The sequence below is a fragment of the Amborella trichopoda genome, chromosome 5 (genome assembly GCF_054954075.1).
Source record: "Amborella trichopoda isolate Santa Cruz 75 chromosome 5, AtrichopodaSantaCruz75HAP2 v2.0, whole genome shotgun sequence".
NCBI classification, from domain to species: Eukaryota; Viridiplantae; Streptophyta; class Magnoliopsida; order Amborellales; family Amborellaceae; genus Amborella; species Amborella trichopoda.
Genome location: NC_142340.1, coordinates 31,658,462 through 31,677,222, shown reverse-complemented (window position 1 = coordinate 31,677,222; position 18,761 = coordinate 31,658,462). Strand labels below are relative to the sequence as shown.

The window sequence follows — 18,761 nt, the reverse complement described above, 5'->3', positions numbered from 1 at the left end:
ATTATCTGGACCCTCTATTTTCAAGATTTTCAAGTGTTTATAAATCCGCTATATCGTCACCATTTCTGAAACTTTAAATTCAATAACTGGGGGCAACAATAGATTTTCATATCATCGCAAAGCTTTACGGCACCGAAACTGCATTTTCAGCATAGTTTTGAGGTGCACCTCACTTCAACAGTATTAGCTTGACACCTTATACAAACCTCACCCTTATATGAAAATTTCGTCTTTAAGTGTTTACATGTGTGAAGTTTGCACTCTTTCAAAATCTCGAAATTCCATAATGAGTGTTACCAATTCCAGGTGGCTTACTAATCGCTCCCTCATTGCATTGTACAGGGACTTCCTTACAGAATTAGAAGGGGCAGTTGAGGGGGTTGGTCAAAGGATAGTGGGCCTTTGAAGAAAAGGTGGGTCATTTGTTGTTTCCATGAAATATAAGGAATGATTAAGGAGAGGGCCATTCATTGATTTCCATTGGGGAGTTCATCTTATTGTCATCATCACCCAGTATCATCATCATCATCACCACCCTTGCTTTGTTTCTTACAGTTTCAGCAGCCTGCTTTAACTCCCCCCAAGAACATGGGTCACTCAAATATCATCACTTCTCATCGCTATAGCACTTGGGGTGAGAGTTCTTGAAATTTACAATGAACAAAATGCAAGACAATCAACAATTCAAAAAAAAAAAAGTAAGAGAAATCCTAAGTATTTTTTTTAATCAAGTTTAGGTACTTATCATCTTATCTGACCGTTTATAAAGTTGGAGATTTTGAGGTGTAATTGATTATAATAAAGAACATTTCATGGGGATTTAGGATATGGAATTATGGATAGAATCTACATTAAGGAGTTTGAACAATGGGAAATAAAAATGTAGATGTTTTAGAGAGAAAGAGAGAATCTTGCTTCTTTTTAAGGATGGTGGGCTTATGCCTTTGCAGAAGAAAAAGCAAAAGTTCAGAGCACACAAAGGGATTTGGGGGGGTTAAGACCAGGTCTTTAAAAGAGGTGGTCAAATAAATCCTCGAAGACTTCCATATTCTTTCTCGAAACTCACCATTTTCATTGCCTTGCACATGAAAATAAGCGAAAGCCGCCCTTTACCACCTCTCAATTCTCTTTCTCTTTTTTCCTTCTCTCTCTCTCTCTACCCTATTAAGATTCTCTCATCTCTGTTTCTCTCTCTAACCATTCATGCTCTCCTCTCTCTAACCACTTGCCCCTCTCTCTCTCTAACCGTTCGTTAACTGCGCCGCCGAGTGAATCTGAGTGAACAAAAAAGTAGTAATGAGATTATACATGTTTTAAATGCATAAACGCTTTTCTAGAAGTACATAAACATTGGCATGCAGGACTTCAGAAGCATTAATCCTAAAAAGCATAAGAGTAATTTGAAAAACGCGAAATTAATAGATATAAATCAAGCACAATCATTAATGGAATGGATGAGATTTCAAAATGTTAATCTCTCAGTGCGTATATATATATATATATATATATATATATATATATATATATATATATATATATATATATATATATATATATATATATGGGACTGAAGTATAAAAATGTATAAAAATATATATATATATATATATATGGGACTGAAGTATAAAAATGTATAAAAAGAAAGAGTGATTTACACACTGATCCTAAAACTTTTTTTAAAATAAAAAATGATCCGTTTATAGGCAAAAATTACAAAAAAAATGTCGGCCAACTTACCTTTCTCTATTGTTTTCGAAATTGGCCTTCAGTCCGAGGATAGAATCTATTGTCTGAATTTTAATGGTTTTTTCTTTTTTCATTTGTAAGGCAGTATCCCAAGATTTAAGATAGGGAAAAAGTTTATATAAAGCTGTGGCGCTAAACAATCAAATTATAACCCACCTCAAAAATTTCACTAGAAGAGGTTGTTTTGATGCCCAAATATTCTCAAATTGATCATCTTGATATCAAGATGCATGGCCAAGAGAAAAAAATGGATTTCAAGTTTTGGAAATAGTGCATCTAATAATGCATTTTTGGACCGTCAGTTTTCAAGATTTTCAAGCTTTCATAGATCTGCTTGATCTACACTATTTTTTTAGCTTTAAATTTTATAATTAAAAATAAAAATATATTTTGAGACTATCACAAATATTTGCATTATCAAAACGACATCTCTCAATACTACGTGAAGGTGCCCTTTACTTTGGTTGTTTAGAGACTCGGCTGTATACAAATTGCATCCATAAATAATTACTTTCTCTTTAATTACATTAAATACAAAAAATTTAGGCTTGCACATAAGAGTGAACACACTTGTCAAATCTAAATAAACTTAAAAAGAATACGGCTAATATAATGAAGGACAACAAATACTATAAATAAAGCAGTGAAGACTACTCTATATGATAACATATTGCACAAAATCAATTATAACAATAAAAAATTTAAAATTAGAGAATAACAATAATAATATATTTTAAAAATAAAAAATACCAAAGAATAGGAAAAGTAATACTTGAGCTTCATGAGATGGCTCTCTCCTCAAAGGTCTCGCTCCTCTAAGACCTCCTTTTCTTGCTATCATTTTTTTCCCTCCTTTCTATTCCCAGTTGAATTCCTGTCTTTGAAGAAATCTATACCCTACGAAGATCTTCTTTGACTCTTTTATCTCAACATGAGTTTTTAAGTGAAAAACTATGAGTTTTTAAGAGAAAAACTAAGAGTCCACGAGTAAATCATTCCTTCTTTAAATATTTGTATAATCTGGCATAGTTATTTAAATTTAAGAGTGAGGACCCTAAAATTTTAGATAAAATATGAAATGCTCCACTTATATATGGAAATTACAAAGAATGTTGTTCAACTCTTCTTTTTTTTCTCCTTTAAAATTGCTCCTCGGTCAACTTGAATTTTGATTTTTTCTTTTTAGTTTTTTCGTTAGTAAGGCAGTATCCCAAGCTTTGGGGTTCGGGTTGACCAAAGGCCAACTTTGAAAAAAAAAAAAAAAAGGTTGACCGACCTTCTTTGTAATTTCTTCCTATAAAAGGAGCATTTTGTATTTGACATAAATCACTTAAAATTGAAATTTAAAGAAGAACATTGATATCCCAAATTTTCACAATTAATTCACCCTAAACTCTCCCTAGTCTACGGCTAGCAATGGGCCGGCCGGGCTTTGAAAAAGTAGGGCCTAGGTTAGAAACAACAGCTCTAGGACCAGTACCAGTGTAAATCTCCCCGACCAAACTCTTTCTTTTTCTCTTTTCTATATTTTTTTATTTTATTTTTGTCGGCCCAATAAAGACCAGGGCCAAGGCGGGCCAGGCCTAGCCCCCGCCCGTTGCCTTACTCTTGGATAGCATGTGTTCTACATTTGAGTGTGCTCCCAAGGGATCTATGTACCTATAAGCCAACGACTATACACTAAAAAAGACCATACACTAAAAAAAGGATTCTTTGAATGGTATGGTTTTGCATAAGGTTGAAACCTTAAAAGATCCAATTAAGGCACACCTCTAAATTTTATCATAAATATAATTTTGATATTAAAAATTATTAGGATGACTTGAGAATCTATTTTCATCTCTAATTATAAATTTTTAAACTCTAAAAATGATTCAATTCAAGTAAATCTATAAACACATGAAAATCTTGAGAATAGACAATCCAGATAATGTGTTGCAAGATACACTATTTAGCTGACTCGAAATCTATTTTTCTTTTAATATTCATACATCTCGATGTCGAGATGATCAATTAGAGGGTTTTCCAACATCCAAACAACCCTTTATGATAGATTTTTTAGATGCACCTTTAATTTTATATTTTAAGGTTGTAACCTTATATAAACTTTTTGCTTCCTTGAAAGGGATCGACGTACCAATATGCCAACGACCATCAACTAAAAAAAGGGTGCAGTTGGCATACGGATGCATATGTAGCCGTGGAGGTAAGGTGCACTTTCAAATTTTATCATGGTATAAAATATTGATATAAAATATTCTTAGGATTATCTCAAAATCTATTTTTATATCTAATTATAAAATTTTAAATTTAAAAAATGGTTAAAATCAAGTAGATCTATAAACATATGAAAATCTTGAAAATGGACAGTGTAGATAATATGTTGTAAAATGCACTATTTTCAGACTTACAATCTTGTTATTTTTCAAGGTCATACATCTCAATGTCGAGATGATCAATCAAAGGGTTTTTTAACATTAAAACTATCTTTTTTCGATAGATTTATGAGGTGCATCCGTAGTTCAAAATTATAAAGTTGTATCTTTATGTAAACTTTTTTCCTGAATAAAGGATTCTTTGAATGAAAACGGTAGGGAGAGAGAAGAGGAAAACAAGATAAGAAAGAAATAGGTTTTTAAAAAGAAAAAATTGGATTTTTTTTTAAAAAAAAAAAGGTTTTTAAAGAGAGAGTGGGTTTTAGAAGAAAAAAAAAAAAGTTAAAGTGTCGGGAACGAGAATACATTTCGTGAGAAGAGTGACGTGTGGGAGAAAAGGGGAATGAAGGAAGAAAGAAGTAGAGAGAGAAAGAGACGGGGAAAAGAAGAATATATGTTGAGAGAGAGAGAGAGGAATGCGGGGGAGGTTGGATTGGGGAATATGGAATTTGTCTCATAAAAGCGTTACAATTATATCATGAATGAGAGAGAGAAGAGAGAAGAGAGAAGAGAGAGAGAGGAGTAGTTCTTCCTTATCCAATCACCGATCAACATGCAGGCTCCTCCTTCAACCAGCACGTGTATGCCTTATTATTCCACGTCCACACGTGACTCCAAGCTGTATGTGTGCTTATCTAGACCGTCTATGCCTGTCCCACGTGGTCATATCGACCATCCGAACCGCCCGTTTTCCTTGAAGCATCCACCTTTGGTACGCCGGGTGCCGAGATCGTTGTTTCGAACGAAAATTTCGGAAGTTTCGTGATCCCGAAATCCAAACATTCGCCGAAATGGAAAGGACACATCAAACACGTGACAAATTAGAAAATTCCCAGATTTATTACGAGTGCACAAAAAAAACACGTCGAGGTTTTAAAGTAAATTGAGAAATGAATGATTAAAATATAAAAACAAAATCTAGAAAAACAAAACTAAAGAAAATAACGGACTTTAAAATTTTAAGTAAAATAGAAATTATTTTATTTATATGTTGAAATTATAAAGAAGGTCAGCCAAGTCTATTTTTTTATTTTCATCAAAATTGTTTTTTGATCAATCCGAAATTTTGATTTTTTAAAAAAAAATTAAAAAATTTTTAACTTCCACATAAGGAAATGCCAAGACGACTTTAGTTTTTATCAAGAAGAGACAGGTGAGTCAAGTAGAATTATTCTAGGGTGGGGGTTCACTAAGATATTGACGTGGCGGGACCACCAGGTCAGTATAAAGTGGACGTTTGGAACCTAAAACTGGTGCGTTACTCAGGGAAGGCAGCTGCTCGTGACGGCTCGCAAGCGTAGTCAAGTGGGTTCACGAATTTCTCCCTCCATAAGGGTGAGGGAGACTTGGGAATTTTTTTTCCTTCATCCCTCGTGAAAAAGGTTAAAGAGCTAGAGAATTTTTTTGCCACAACCAAAAAAAATTCAAAATTGAAAAAATGCACATGCATATGACTCCTCTAATAAGTGTCCACGGCTGAGTCTTTTTTCTTAGACGCATCTTTTTTGAAAATGGTATTTGTTTTTTAGAAACTTTACTCTCCATTGAAGAGCAATTTATTTTAAATGTAACACTTATTTTATAATAACATAATAATTTAAATAAAATAAATAATTCAAAATAAAATAAAATAAATTTTATTAGGTTAAATTAGGCTTTTTATGAATCATTGTTATTTATTTCAACTACCATAAAACATTCTCGGGTTTCCCCCTCTCAACTATTTTCTCTCTCGAAGTTGTTGGGTCTCGGTGGTCTTGAAAGGCGTTACGAGAGCTTATATGAGCATTTTATATAGTGAAACATAAATTCAGTAGGAGTGTGGTCCTCTTGTGGATCATAGTAGACAAATACGAGTTGCCAATACTTGGACTAAGTTCGACATGCTAGACCAGCCGAATTTGGAAAAACCCATGATACTTGGGCATAGAGATCTACCGAGAAGAGTTTAGTTGATCGGTTAGGCCTTGATAGGGTTGGAGTATGCCCAGATGAGAGCCAAGGGACTGTGTGGCCCTTGCATGTGATGAATAGCCTTTAGAGATATGGCTAAAACCTCATCGTTATATCATCACATAGTATGTACATACATAGTCGTTTTGAGATTTTCCAATGAAGGTGAAGTATATACATGTGCGAGATATTACCCCTATGATGCACTATAAAGTCATGATTGATGACCATCTTTTTTGTCTCTACGAGAGAACCTGAAATCCATAATTTGAGGTTGCATCCCCTAGTCTATTAGCTGACTTTGGTGGTCCAATCATGAACCCCTGCAGTGGACTGTGGCTCTTGGGAACTGCTGGGTCAGTTTGAGAAAGCTAAGTGGATCATGGACATCATTTGAAGGTGGAGTTCTCCTGTATATTGATAAATCACTAGATCTAACATATCTAATTCCCATCAAAATTAATTAGTTTTAATTAATTTTATGATATATGATTTTTAGAATGTTTATTTGAATTTTTGTGAATCTTCTCAAATTTTAATTTTTGTCATTTGGATTTAGAAATTAAGATAAACTAATTTTTCAATATTTTAAATAAAATATAAGATTTAAAAATTCTAAAAACAAAATAAAATATTTTGTAAAATTATATCACACCCTCCATAAATATGAGGGCCCAATTTAAAACATGTGTGATTAGGTGGGCCCAATGGGTGGCCACAAAAGGGTGGCACCCCCGCCCATAGGGACTCATTTATTCTCCAAGATTGGACCCCCTTGTTTGTTGGCTTATCTTTTGGGTATAGCCATCTAATATAGCTGATGAGTTGAATATTTAAAATATTTAGCTGATAAGTTGAATATTTGAAATATTTAATAAATCTCTTAATCAAAATTGGATGATCCAATAAATAAGGATTAAATGTACTAAAAATAGAAAGTAAGATATATACTCTTTTTATTTAACTATTTGATGAGAATATATGGAGAATAAAGCTCTAGCTCATCTTTTTTTAAAATTGATGGTAGATGAAAGATATGGATGACTTAAATCTCTTACCCCACAAGTCTCATAAAGATTTGATGGGAATAGATTAAAGATTTGATAGAAATAGATTAAAGGATGGATAAAGCTCTACTAAAGGGATGATAAAGCTCTAGCTCATCTTTTTTAATGTTAATAGTAGATTAAAGAGATGGATGAGTCAAATCTCTTACCCCATAAGTCTCTTAGAATGTTGGTAGTGGATCAAAGAGATGGCCTTTTTAGTAATTTGAGTAAGACTAAGGCATTGAGGCCTTAGGTAATTGGTTCAAGACTAAGGCATTGATTCCTTAGGTAGTTAGTTATATATAGATATCTATATGTTATTGAGAGGGTTTGTCATATGTAGGTGAATCAAGAGACCGATCCTAGATCCCAAACACTTAGGTCGTTAGTTTTGTATTGATATCTATATGTCATTAAGAGTGTTTTGCCATATGTAGGTGAATCAAAAGACCAATCATAGATCTCGAGCACCATCGAAAGGAGAAGACTTGGGGTGTACTAAGCCCTGTTGAGGTAATCTCCAGCAATTTTGCTTCTTTGAATCTTTATTTGTGATTTGATATTCTCTTCTTATAAAGCAATGAGTTAAGATTTTGATTTAAAGAATAATATTCAATAGTGTAGCGAGTGATAAACATGTTATTTGTTTGTAATTGGATATTGAGAGTAGTCTTGCCGGTTTAAAAATAAAATAAAATTTAATTTATATACACCGTGCTTGATCACATAGTCCAACTTTCAAAAGTTATGTTGACCATCTTGCTCACAAGGAGGCAAGATTATTATAAATCAAGTCTATGAAGGTACTGGGATGTGGGCATCAATGAAGACAACATAGATAATCTATAGAAATTGATATTGAGAAGATGGTGTCTGATGAATAAAAATGTAATTTTTGATGAATTCATTAGAACTATTTTTAATAGTCATACAATAAGTGTGTAACATTTTGAATTAATAATTAGCTAATAACTTATAACTTTTATCTATATTGTTATAATGCAACCTTAGATTGAACCATAAGAAATTTTAATGAATGAAATTTTTATTCACAAAGTAACCTTTTTTTGGATTATTTATTTAATTATTTTATTTTTTAAATATTTTTCTATTGTTGTATGACATGAAATGTTGTACGTATAAATGCAAATAGGAACTATATATATATTTTAATATATGTTGTTCCTTCCATATCGTACGGAAGTGTCGGTCTAAATCTCATTTTTTGGGTTCATGTTTTTGGCAATCTATCCGTGTCATAAATAGACATGTTTGTCTGTCAGTGTCAATATAACTTGGGATAGAAGTTAGGAAAAGTCAGAGGAATTTTTTTTTTTTTGTCAAACTTTTAAAATTTACTTTAAAAGTAAAATAGAGTAATAAACTAAAATATTTTCTAATCATGCATGAGTTTACTATCCATCTATTCCACCAGGAAAATTTCACATTAGGAATGTCTTCTATGTTTTGGGATGTTTGGTAACCAACCTCAAAGGAGAAAAAAAAAAAAAGAAACTCGAAAGTTTCATACACCTAAACAAATGGCAGTCCCAAGATTGCAATGAAACCATCCAATATTTAGAGGGAATGATCTAGATATTCAGAAACTTAAAATCTAATTTTATTTTTAATAATCATATAATTATATTTAGATGGATATAAAATTTTTTTTTTAAAAAAAGAGCAAAAAAAAAAAAACTATTTGTAGGTAAGTGTTTTGGTCGAAGGAGTAAATGTATAGTATACGTTCCCGAGGGAGCACAATACATATGCTCAAGAATAAAAAACAAGAGTGAGAGTAGAGAATATTTTTTGTTTTAACTTTAAATTTTTATTTTAAAATGGAAGAATCAAAGTAAGAATTGAGAATAGAGAAGGAAAAGGTTGTGGTGAATCACATTAAAAAATAGAAGAGACTGGCCACGTGAACAAGAGATGGAGGAGCACCTTTCCCCACCATACTCGTTTTGTAGCATATGGATAAATATTGATTTATAGCTTTGATCGATTGAGTGGCTGTTTTACTTGATTACGAAGATTAACATGGGTTTTGTCAATGTATAATCATAGATAAAATGTGATTAGAGAATCATAGATGGATAACTGTAGCATAAATAGAAATATTCGGGTCAAAGATAGCGAGAGGACTGAAACATTACAGAAACACGAAACGAGCGCTTAGAGAGAGAAAGAGGCGTTGATTTAGAGAGAGAAAGAGAGAGAGAGAGAGAGAGATTTGAGTTGGGGTTTGTGTAGTGTGTCCCACCTGTATATACGCGGGGCCAGGCAGTCAGCAAGATGGAGAAAGATAGAGAGGAGAGAGAAAGTGAAGAAAAAAGCAAAGAGAGGAGAGATATTGCAGAGCTCTCTTTTTCTTTAGTCTCTCCTCGTTTTTTAGGAAAACCAGAGCGGTTTTTCACTGCTTTTGATTCTCTGAACGTGGAAAAGAAGATCCCCTGCTGCCCCGATTAACTATGCACATCTATATATAAACCTCCCTTCCCCTCTATTCCCATTCATTCTTCTCCTCCTCCTCCTCATATCTTACAAGCTTTTCTCCCTCACTAAATCTTCATCCTTTTTTGTTAAACACCAGTAAGGTATTCTCACTCTCTCTCTCTCTCTCTCTCTATCAACCTTCCCTCTTCATGGATTTCTCTTCTCTTGATGGGGTTTCCAAAACATTGGTTTCTCTCTTTGGTTGTTAAATCGTGTCGGATTTTCAGAAGAGTTTTTTTTGCCAGGATTTTTTGTTTCTCTCTCTTACTGTGTTATTTTATAGTCGTGTATGTTCTCCTCTCTAATTCCACTCGCCCTTCTCTTTCTAAATTTTTTTGGTCTCTCTCTCTCTAAATTTTTTTTGTTTATTGGCAGGGGTAGGTATTTTTAGAGAGAGAAAATGAGCAGGAAACCAGGGGACTGGAACTGCAGGTCATGCCAGCACCTCAACTTCAGCCGACGCGACTCCTGCCAGCGCTGCAATGAACCGAGGACCGGCGGCGGCTCATCTTTCGGAGGCGGAGGCGGAGGAGGCTTTGGCGGTGGCTCTGACGTTAGGCCGGGGGATTGGTACTGTAGAATTAGCGGTTGTGGGGCCCACAACTTCGCCAGCAGATCCAGCTGCTTCAAGTGCGGCGCGTTTAAGGATGAAGCCGGCGGCGGTTACGACGGAGCGGAGCCGCCCCGCAGGGGCGGCTACGGCTTCGGCTCCTCTTTCAGTGGGGGTGGACGAGCCGGCTGGAAATCAGGAGACTGGATTTGCACAAGGTCCATAACATCTCTATTTTTTTTAACAAGTTTTTTAATTTTTTTTTAAAAAGTTTTTTTCCCGATGACTGAGGAGATAATCCTTTATCACGGTATAGGAATGAAATAATCCTTTATCACGGTATAGGAATGAAGTCTGACATCTAGTGATAATCTTTTATCACGGTATACTGATAATCTTTTATCACGGTATAGGAATGGAGCATGAGATGTACCGTTGTAAAACTACCGCGAAACACACTAACCATTTAACCCGAGCTCGTTTTCTCACTCTACCTATCTTCTCATACTTCGACCTCTCCTTTCTCTCTCTATATTCATTTCTCTCTTCCTTCTCTCTTTTCGTTGTTTTGTTGAGGTTTGGTTGCATTGATCCATCAAAATTGATGGACCACTCTCAATCTCTAGTGTCCCTCTCTCTCTCTCCAAGCCCCACACACACGTGACGTAAGAAATGACACGTAATTATGGCCATGTGTGTTGGGGCCTACGTGTTCTGGCTTCATTATTATCCGGAAAAAGTTTATATAAGTTCTCACTTTATATTGTAGTGGCATGGTGCACCTAAAACTGGTACGGTGCATCTAAAACACCCACTAGTGAATGTTTTTCTGGTGCTCAAAAACTCTTAAATTCAGATTTCAAGATTCAAAGACACGAGAAAAAAGATTTTAAATTAATAATAATTTATTTTTTAATGTATTATTTAGCCCGTATATTTTCAAAGTTTTTAAATATTTATAGATTTGCTTCACCTACTTTAAATTTCATAATTAGAAGCATCAACAATATATTTTCATATCATTGCAGTGCTTTGTAGCACTGAAACTGCATTTTTGACATACGCCTTATACAAACCTCACCCTTATTATCCTACGTATACTTTTATTTTATACATAGAAACTAAATAATAAAAGGAAAAGTTTACATAAGGGTGAGGGTCTAAATAAAAAAAAAAGAAAAAAGGAAAGAGGGTCCAAAGTCTATACAATCAAAGGCACACCTTAATTAGAAGAGTTTTGTATCAATATCGATGTATAGATACAGAAAAAATAGATTCAAGTCACAAAAAATAGCGCACCTTGAAATGTATTTTCTAAGCCATCAATTTTCAATATGTGTAAGTGTTTATAGAAATGTTTGATGTATAAAATTTTTATAATTTTAAATCTTATAATTAGTTTGTACCATCATAGAGATTTTCAATACTAAAATCTTTGGAAACAATTATATTTTCAATACTAAAATCTTTCGAAACAATTTGAAGGTGCACCTGATTGTTAATAAGGACGACACCCAATAAATTTTCGAGGTTTGTGTTCATGTGCTTTTTTATTTGTTGTGGAACTCAACTTGTACTTCCACGGGAGCATATATAGCCGTGCTCCATCGAGCATGAGACACAATAAGGGCATGTTTTTTTTTTCTGAAATTTCAACATTATAATCACCAAATGAATATGTTGAAAATCTACACGCTCTACTTTCAAATTTTGGAAACTTTTTTTTTTTTTAATAGTGGTCCTATGATGATGTTTCCTGTTTCTATGGCTCAAGGTTCTCAGGAAAAGTGGGAAAACATCTTCAAACTTAGATCAATATTTTTAAAATTTTCTTTTCGTTTCATGAAAATCATGAATTACTAAACTGCCCTTAAAGCTAGTCCATTGTAAGGTAAAAAAGAGTTCATCATGTTTCTATGGTTCCTAGAACACATTTTTCTTTTTCTTTTTTTAATGGTTATATGGTTCCTAGAACACTATCATATTTTTGCACTTTCTTTTTCTTTTCCTAAAAAACAATTTCCATTATGATAGTAAACTTAAGTTCATTTTTAAACAACAAAAAGAAAATAAATTTTTGACTGTGACTGTCAGGTCTGGGTGCAATGAGCACAACTTTGCGAGCAGGATGGAATGCTTCAGATGCAACGCACCCCGAGACTCGGGTACTTACTTCTCTTTACTCTCTAAAATTTCCATCCTTTTACTCTACAAATTCCATTTTGCTCTCTATCTCTCTCTCAACCTTTATACAAAAAAAATGAAAGACCCTAAGTCGAATTTTAATTCTATTTTTGTCTCTCTTATTGCTTGTAATGCGCTGGGCGACCGGAGACCTAAGCCCTGTCAGCCCGGCAATAGGATGTGGCCAGAGAGCTGGGCTAGGGCTAGGGCTCGTGCCAGTCCTGGCCCTCGTCATTTCCTTCTTTCTTCTTTTTTTTTTGTTTTTTTCAATTATAGTGTCTTGATTGATTGGGGTTTTTTCTTGTTTTTATTATAGGTACAGAGGTGTGAAAGGAGAAAAGGGAAAAAGTTTTAGTTAGCGTAGTTGGATAGGGCTGGGTGTTCTCTCAGCATTTTGTCTTGGTACCCATACATATGTCATCTCTCTCGCCCTTCCCTTCACCCAAGGAAACAAACTTAAAAATACTATGAATGGTGTCTCAGTTTATGCTACTTTTTGAGTGTTGTGGTGTCCCGAGGCTTCATATTTAAGTGTGAGAAGCATCAATGTCTTGACAAACATCTCTTTCTATCTATCAATACAAACCATATTATATATTTCATATTATGTTGTGACCTCCAAGTCTTGTGTATGGTGAATAGTTGGAGCTTTGGTTCATTTCCATTAGGACAAGCTTTCTCAATGGATGAATGCTTCCCCCTCTCTCTCTCTCTCTCTCTCTCTCTCTCTCTCTCTCTCTCTCAATTTCTTTTTTTTTTTTAATAGCTCTTTCTTCAAATGTGATTTAAAGTTGCACGTATCTCAAACTCATAATAGATGTCACAGGTGGCCAGTCGGGCCCCACACCATTGCAAAAGTTTTCCACTTTCAATATGAGAGAGAGAGAGGGATTGAGATTGGAAATAGAGTGTCCTTAAATTAAATAAAATGAAAGAGAAATCGGAAATTAGAACGTCCTTGAGGCCCCGATTGGTAATTGAGAAAGCTGTTTTTTTGGAGAATTTATGAGAAACTGGGAGTCCGAAAAAGAAAAGCTAATAAGTAGAAAATTGGTGGTTGGATGTTGAGAACCCTTATTTGATAATCTATATGGGAAATCTTTTGCTAGCAATTGCTAAATTAGAAATGTAAAAACCGCTGATTTGGTTGGTAATTATGAAATTCATTGTTTTGAGGTTAAAATATATCCATTGATTGAGATTTTTTAATTATAACCTATCCAAGTCATTATGGATGGTTATCAAAAGTGGCCAGAATAGCTTGCCATCTAGCATATTTGTTTTGAAACTTTGGCATCTTTTTTTATTACATCTTTAACTGTTTTACAATATATTCTTATTAAGAATTTTATGTTAAATATATCACTTTCAAATTTTAAAACACAACAAACAATAGAGAGAATTTTTTATTTTATTGTAGAATAATGTTTTTGGGTATCTTTCCATTTTTTTGGACATAAACTTCACTAATTATTCTCTTTTTTACTCTGCCATTTTTTGTTTTAAAATTCCTCCAAATCCTATTTCAGAGGCGTCGGTTTCGATTATTTTAAAAGCTTCAGGATGAGGAATTGCTAAGCATGGTAATTCTTTTGCTTTTATTTTGATTTTTCGAATTGCTGGGGTATGTTCTTCCTCCCATTATGGGAAATTCTTTTTCCAACGATCATAAAGAATATCACAGTCTTTAGCAAGATTTTTGTAAAAATTGCAATGTAATTGAGGCTATCCCAAAATCGTTGAAGTTGAGTTTTGTCTTTGATTTCATTAGGGAAATGTTGAGCAAAACTTATGGCTATATCAATGGGAATAATTGATTGATTGTGGATATTATGTCCTAAAAATCGAATTTTGGTTTGAAATCATTGGATTTTCTTTTCGAACAGAACCAGTCCAACGCCTTTCATTGCCTGTAAAAAGATTGTTAGATGTTTCCAGTGCTGTTCTATAGAATTAGAATAAACTAATACATCATCAATATAGACTATCATGAATTGAGTATGTGGTGTAAAAATATCATTCATGATGTGCTAGAATTCAAAAAGGTATTTTTTAAGCCGAATGGCATTACATTCCATTTATAATGTCCAAAAGGTACGGTAAAGGCAGTTTTATATTTGTCTTTTTCTGAAATTTGAATTTGCTAGAATCCTGATTTCATGTCAAACTTAGAAAATATTTGTACTTCAAAAATTCGATAAGCAAATCCCTTTTATTTGGAATTGGGTACATTATCCATCTAAGAGCTTTGTTCAACGGTTTGTAGTTAATAACAAGCTTAGGTACTCCTCTTTCTTTTTCTGAAGTCTTTTCGACATAAAAGGCTGGACAGCTCCAAAGGGAGTATGAAGTCCTGATTAATTTTTTGTCAAGAAGGTCTTGTATCTCCTTTTTGCAGATTTCTAAAAGTCTACTATTCATTTGAATAGGTCGAGACTTACTTGGAAAAACATTTTCATTAAAATTTGGCTCATAAAGTAACTCAGCAATATGTTTTTTTCTTTCCCAAAAAGCATTTGGAATATCTGTACAAACTTCATTTTCAAGCTTATTTTAAAATTGAATAATTTTCTCTTGAGTTATGAGTTCATTAATTTTCTCTTTTATTTGCCAGGTTACAATTTCTTGTTTGAGTGTATTGAGCAGATATTCTTTGTTTTTCTTTAAAACCATAACCTGATTAATTTCTTTTAGTTTCGGTTTTCAATAAATTCAAACTTAACTTTATGTCCTTGAATTTCTGACTCTATTCCAGAAGAGTCTAAGGCTTTTATAGGATAAAGTAGACTAGAAAAGGGTGTTCCTAAAATTATTTCTTGAGCTAAACCTTTTACAATTATAAAGAGCATTAAAAAAACACACACCATTATTACAAATAGCTGCTTCAGACAGTTTATAATTGATCATGAGTCTTTTTCCATTAGCAGTGCTTAATATTTGGGTCGTTTTGTCGAAGAATCTTGAAGGTACTAGGCCTTCATTTATGCAATTAAGATCAACTCCTGAGTCAATAAGGGCAATAGCAGTAAAGCTATATTCTTTTGATACAACAATTGTCACCCTAGTATGCCATTTTTGGGCTATTACTTTGTTTATCATATTAACATAGTTTAACTATTTAAGATCAGTATTCTCAAAGATATTAACATTTTCTTCTCGGACTGGTATATTTTCAGAAAATTCATTTAACAGATTTTCATGTGTCTATTGTGACTTGTCTTGTGTGCTTTCAAGGCTAGAATTTTTAAGCGTAGTGACTATGTTATTAAGAGTTTGTAATTCTTCTTTTAGATTTCGTATTTCAAACCTAAGTTGAGAGATAGTAGTTTCTCTTCAAAAAGTGCTTTTTTTTTGTTTACTCTGTCAATAATTTGTTTGAAATCATAACTAGGTCTAATGTCCTGATTTTCAGTTTCTCTTTGGCAAGATATTTGACTAAGGCATCTCTTTTCTCAAGTGGGTTAATAATCTTGTCAATGATATCTAAAACTAAGTTTTGTTCCTCAGTAAGGACATTAAGGCTTAGGCCTTACATATCTAATAAGGCCTTATAATGATCACACTTGCATTCTTTTTCAGTGTCACTATCGATATAAGAGGTTTTAATATTAATTCCATAAATTTCATCTTCTAAATCAGTTTCAAGAACGGATAGGTTTTCATCAAAGGAGTCTCCTAAGAGAAGTACCTGTTCTAATTGTTTTTCGAGACCTTCATCAATTATTTCATTTATTTTCTGTTTTGTTCTACAACTGTTTGCATAGTGTCCATAACGACCACACTTTTTACAAACATGTATTTTTCCTTTGACTTTCCTATTTTTAGGTTCAGAATCTTCCTTATTAGCTTTAAAAGCCTTCCTTTTGTATCTCCTATAATATTTTCTATTTTTTTTTATAATTTTTATTAGAATCACTCTTATGTTTTTTAGAGTGAGTTTTTTCAATGAATGGGTAGTATTCAAATTGTTCACAAAAATCACGCATTTCTCTTTTTCTAGTAATCTTTTGTTTTTCTAACTGTCTTTTAAGTTTGAGATCAATACAGAGTTCCAGGCCTGTAGCACATATTTCATTATTTAATTATCCTAAAGTATAACTTTCATAAGGGATTTCTTTCCCTCCATTAGTATTCTTAAGTTTTGTTTTAACTTTTTCTCTGAATAAAGCAGGTAGCCCATTTGAAAATTGAGACTTCCAATGCACGTCTCTAGTATCATTTCTAGTCAACAATTGGGTATGGAAAACATCCTTATACCATCTATAATGAGAGAGATCAAAACATTTTAGATTTTCTAAGAGTTCCCTGGTTCGCACATTCCAAACAAACGTATCCCCTATAAAATGTAGAGCGATGGTGTAAATTAGAGTGTTGACACAATCATCTTGTTTAGAGGGTATTTCTTGTTTAATACCTTGATTGTAGACAGTGGTAAAAGTTTGTTTTTTAGCATTAAGGATAGTATTTTTTTTTATCTTCTCGTGAATAGAAGTCCCACCATCCTTTTAATTGCCTTGTAAACCCGTTGACTATGGATTTCATGATGTCGGGATCTCTATTACAATGATTGGCAGAAGCTTCAGCATACATTACCATATGTTTGATCAAATTCATTTATTGATATTCTGAAAGAGCATCAATATTCCATTCAACAATAAATCTCCCATCATACTATACTGCATTGGAAAATATATCATCTTTATATTGAAGGTGGACAGGAGAAGGACGGGGATAATACATTTTTGAAGTAGCAGTAGGCCTTGTTTTTGTTCCATAGCTTACTCTATCAACCTGGTCAAGATTTTTGAACATTTCTTTAAGTTTAAGAATTTCATCAGTACTGATATCTTCAAAGTTTAAGAATTTCATCAGTACTGATTTTTGAACATTTCTTTAGCAGCAAGCACTTTCTCTTTACTCTTATCACTAATTTTAAGGGAAGCAAGCCTGGTGACTAATTCTTCATAGAACTCATTCTTTTCTTTAAGAGTTGGCCCTAATTTGAAGGTTTTATTTGAAAGAAAAATGACAGGTTTTGGTTAAGTTTCTCTTTTTCTGTAGCAGGTGCAATTTGTTTTGAAGTAGAAGGTTTATTTGCCAAATTTTCTTCTATCTTTTTGGTTTGCTGGCCTATACTTTGATCCATTGATTGAGATTTTTTAATTATAACCTATCCATGTCATTATGGATGGTTAAACATAATGGATGGTTAAGATCATAAATTTATTAAAAGTTTTCTCCCTTCTCATTTGATCAATGAAGTTTCTCCATTTCCCCTTTTGATTAAGCTATTTGTTGTTAATTTTCAGTGATCTTGCTCATTCACAAAATAACGACTCTAGAATAATGTTATAACAAAAAGGCATAGAACAAATGTCACACAAGTGTTTGACGAAAGAAAGAAGGGGCTTGAGAGAGAGACCCCTATCGACAATGGTTTTGGCATTGGTTTTGACGAGGTCGACAAGTCACCCACATTGTGCTAGAATTTCATCCCATGATTGTCCCCCCAATTTACGGTCCTTGCTACTCTGTGAATGCAACACTCTTTCTTCTCCACTTTTATGAACATTGAGAAGAATGAAGAACGATGAAGATAAAAAAACAACAATGAAGAATTGAACAAACAACAACAAAGAATAACAACAATGAAAAATAAAATTAATGAAAAACATATTTGAACCTTCAATGGCTTGAAGAGATAAACAAAGAATGATGACGAACAATAACAATGAAAAGTAAAATCAATAACCTGAACCTTCAATGGCTTGAAGGGATAGGACAAAATGTGGCTTCAAATTGGGACTACCGCCTCAAGAAAAGAAAAATATTAAGAGAGAGAGATAAAGGGGTCACAATAAGAAAAAACGGGAACGGTTAGAGAGAGTACAAACAGCAGAGAGAGAGAGGGAGAAAAGGGGGTTATAGAGAGAGAAAAGGTGTAGGGGTGTCAACGGTTGGGTATGGGTTGGGTCCGATTGGACCCAGAACCGAATAGTATTTTGGTCTAGGTTTTAGACCTAGACCCTACTTGTCAGGTCCAAAATTGGACTCATACCCATACCCGTTGGGTCACGGGTCTATCATGTTGGGTCTCGGGTCTGGTTGGGTCCAATGCCACCCTCACTATAAGCTCTTTTTTTTTTCTTTTTTTTTTTTTTTTTTTTTTAACCATTTCTTACCCATATATTGATAACAAGGTCACAATCACCCATCATTTGATTTCAAGTCGTCTGATTTGTTGTTTAATACCTAAAGATAACTACGAGTTCTTATTGTATATGGTCTTTAGTTCACCCAAATGAATAGGGCTTGAAGTATTTTATCTCAAACAATATAACGAAT

General features: G+C 33.5%; 1 protein-coding gene across 4 annotated transcripts; it reads left to right on the top strand.

Annotated features, from left to right (window-relative positions):
• The first annotated feature begins 9,483 nt into the window (after window positions 1–9,483).
• On the top strand, window positions 9,484–13,018 carry LOC18432637 (uncharacterized). Of its 4 annotated transcripts, none has more exons than XM_088866483.1 (4): window positions 9,484–9,778; window positions 10,058–10,450; window positions 12,327–12,397; window positions 12,739–13,018. In XM_088866483.1, exons 2-4 carry the CDS (start codon window positions 10,165–10,167, stop codon window positions 12,769–12,771), a joined length of 390 nt encoding a protein of 129 aa, XP_088722609.1. In that variant the 5' UTR covers window positions 9,484–9,778; window positions 10,058–10,164; the 3' UTR covers window positions 12,772–13,018. The 4 variants fall into 4 exon arrangements, with proteins under 4 accessions (XP_088722609.1, XP_020521961.2, XP_088722608.1 ...); XM_020666302.2 differs by having other exon boundaries at window positions 12,733–13,018; XM_088866482.1 differs by having other exon boundaries at window positions 9,484–9,783.
• Window positions 13,019–18,761: the final 5,743 nt, after the last annotated feature.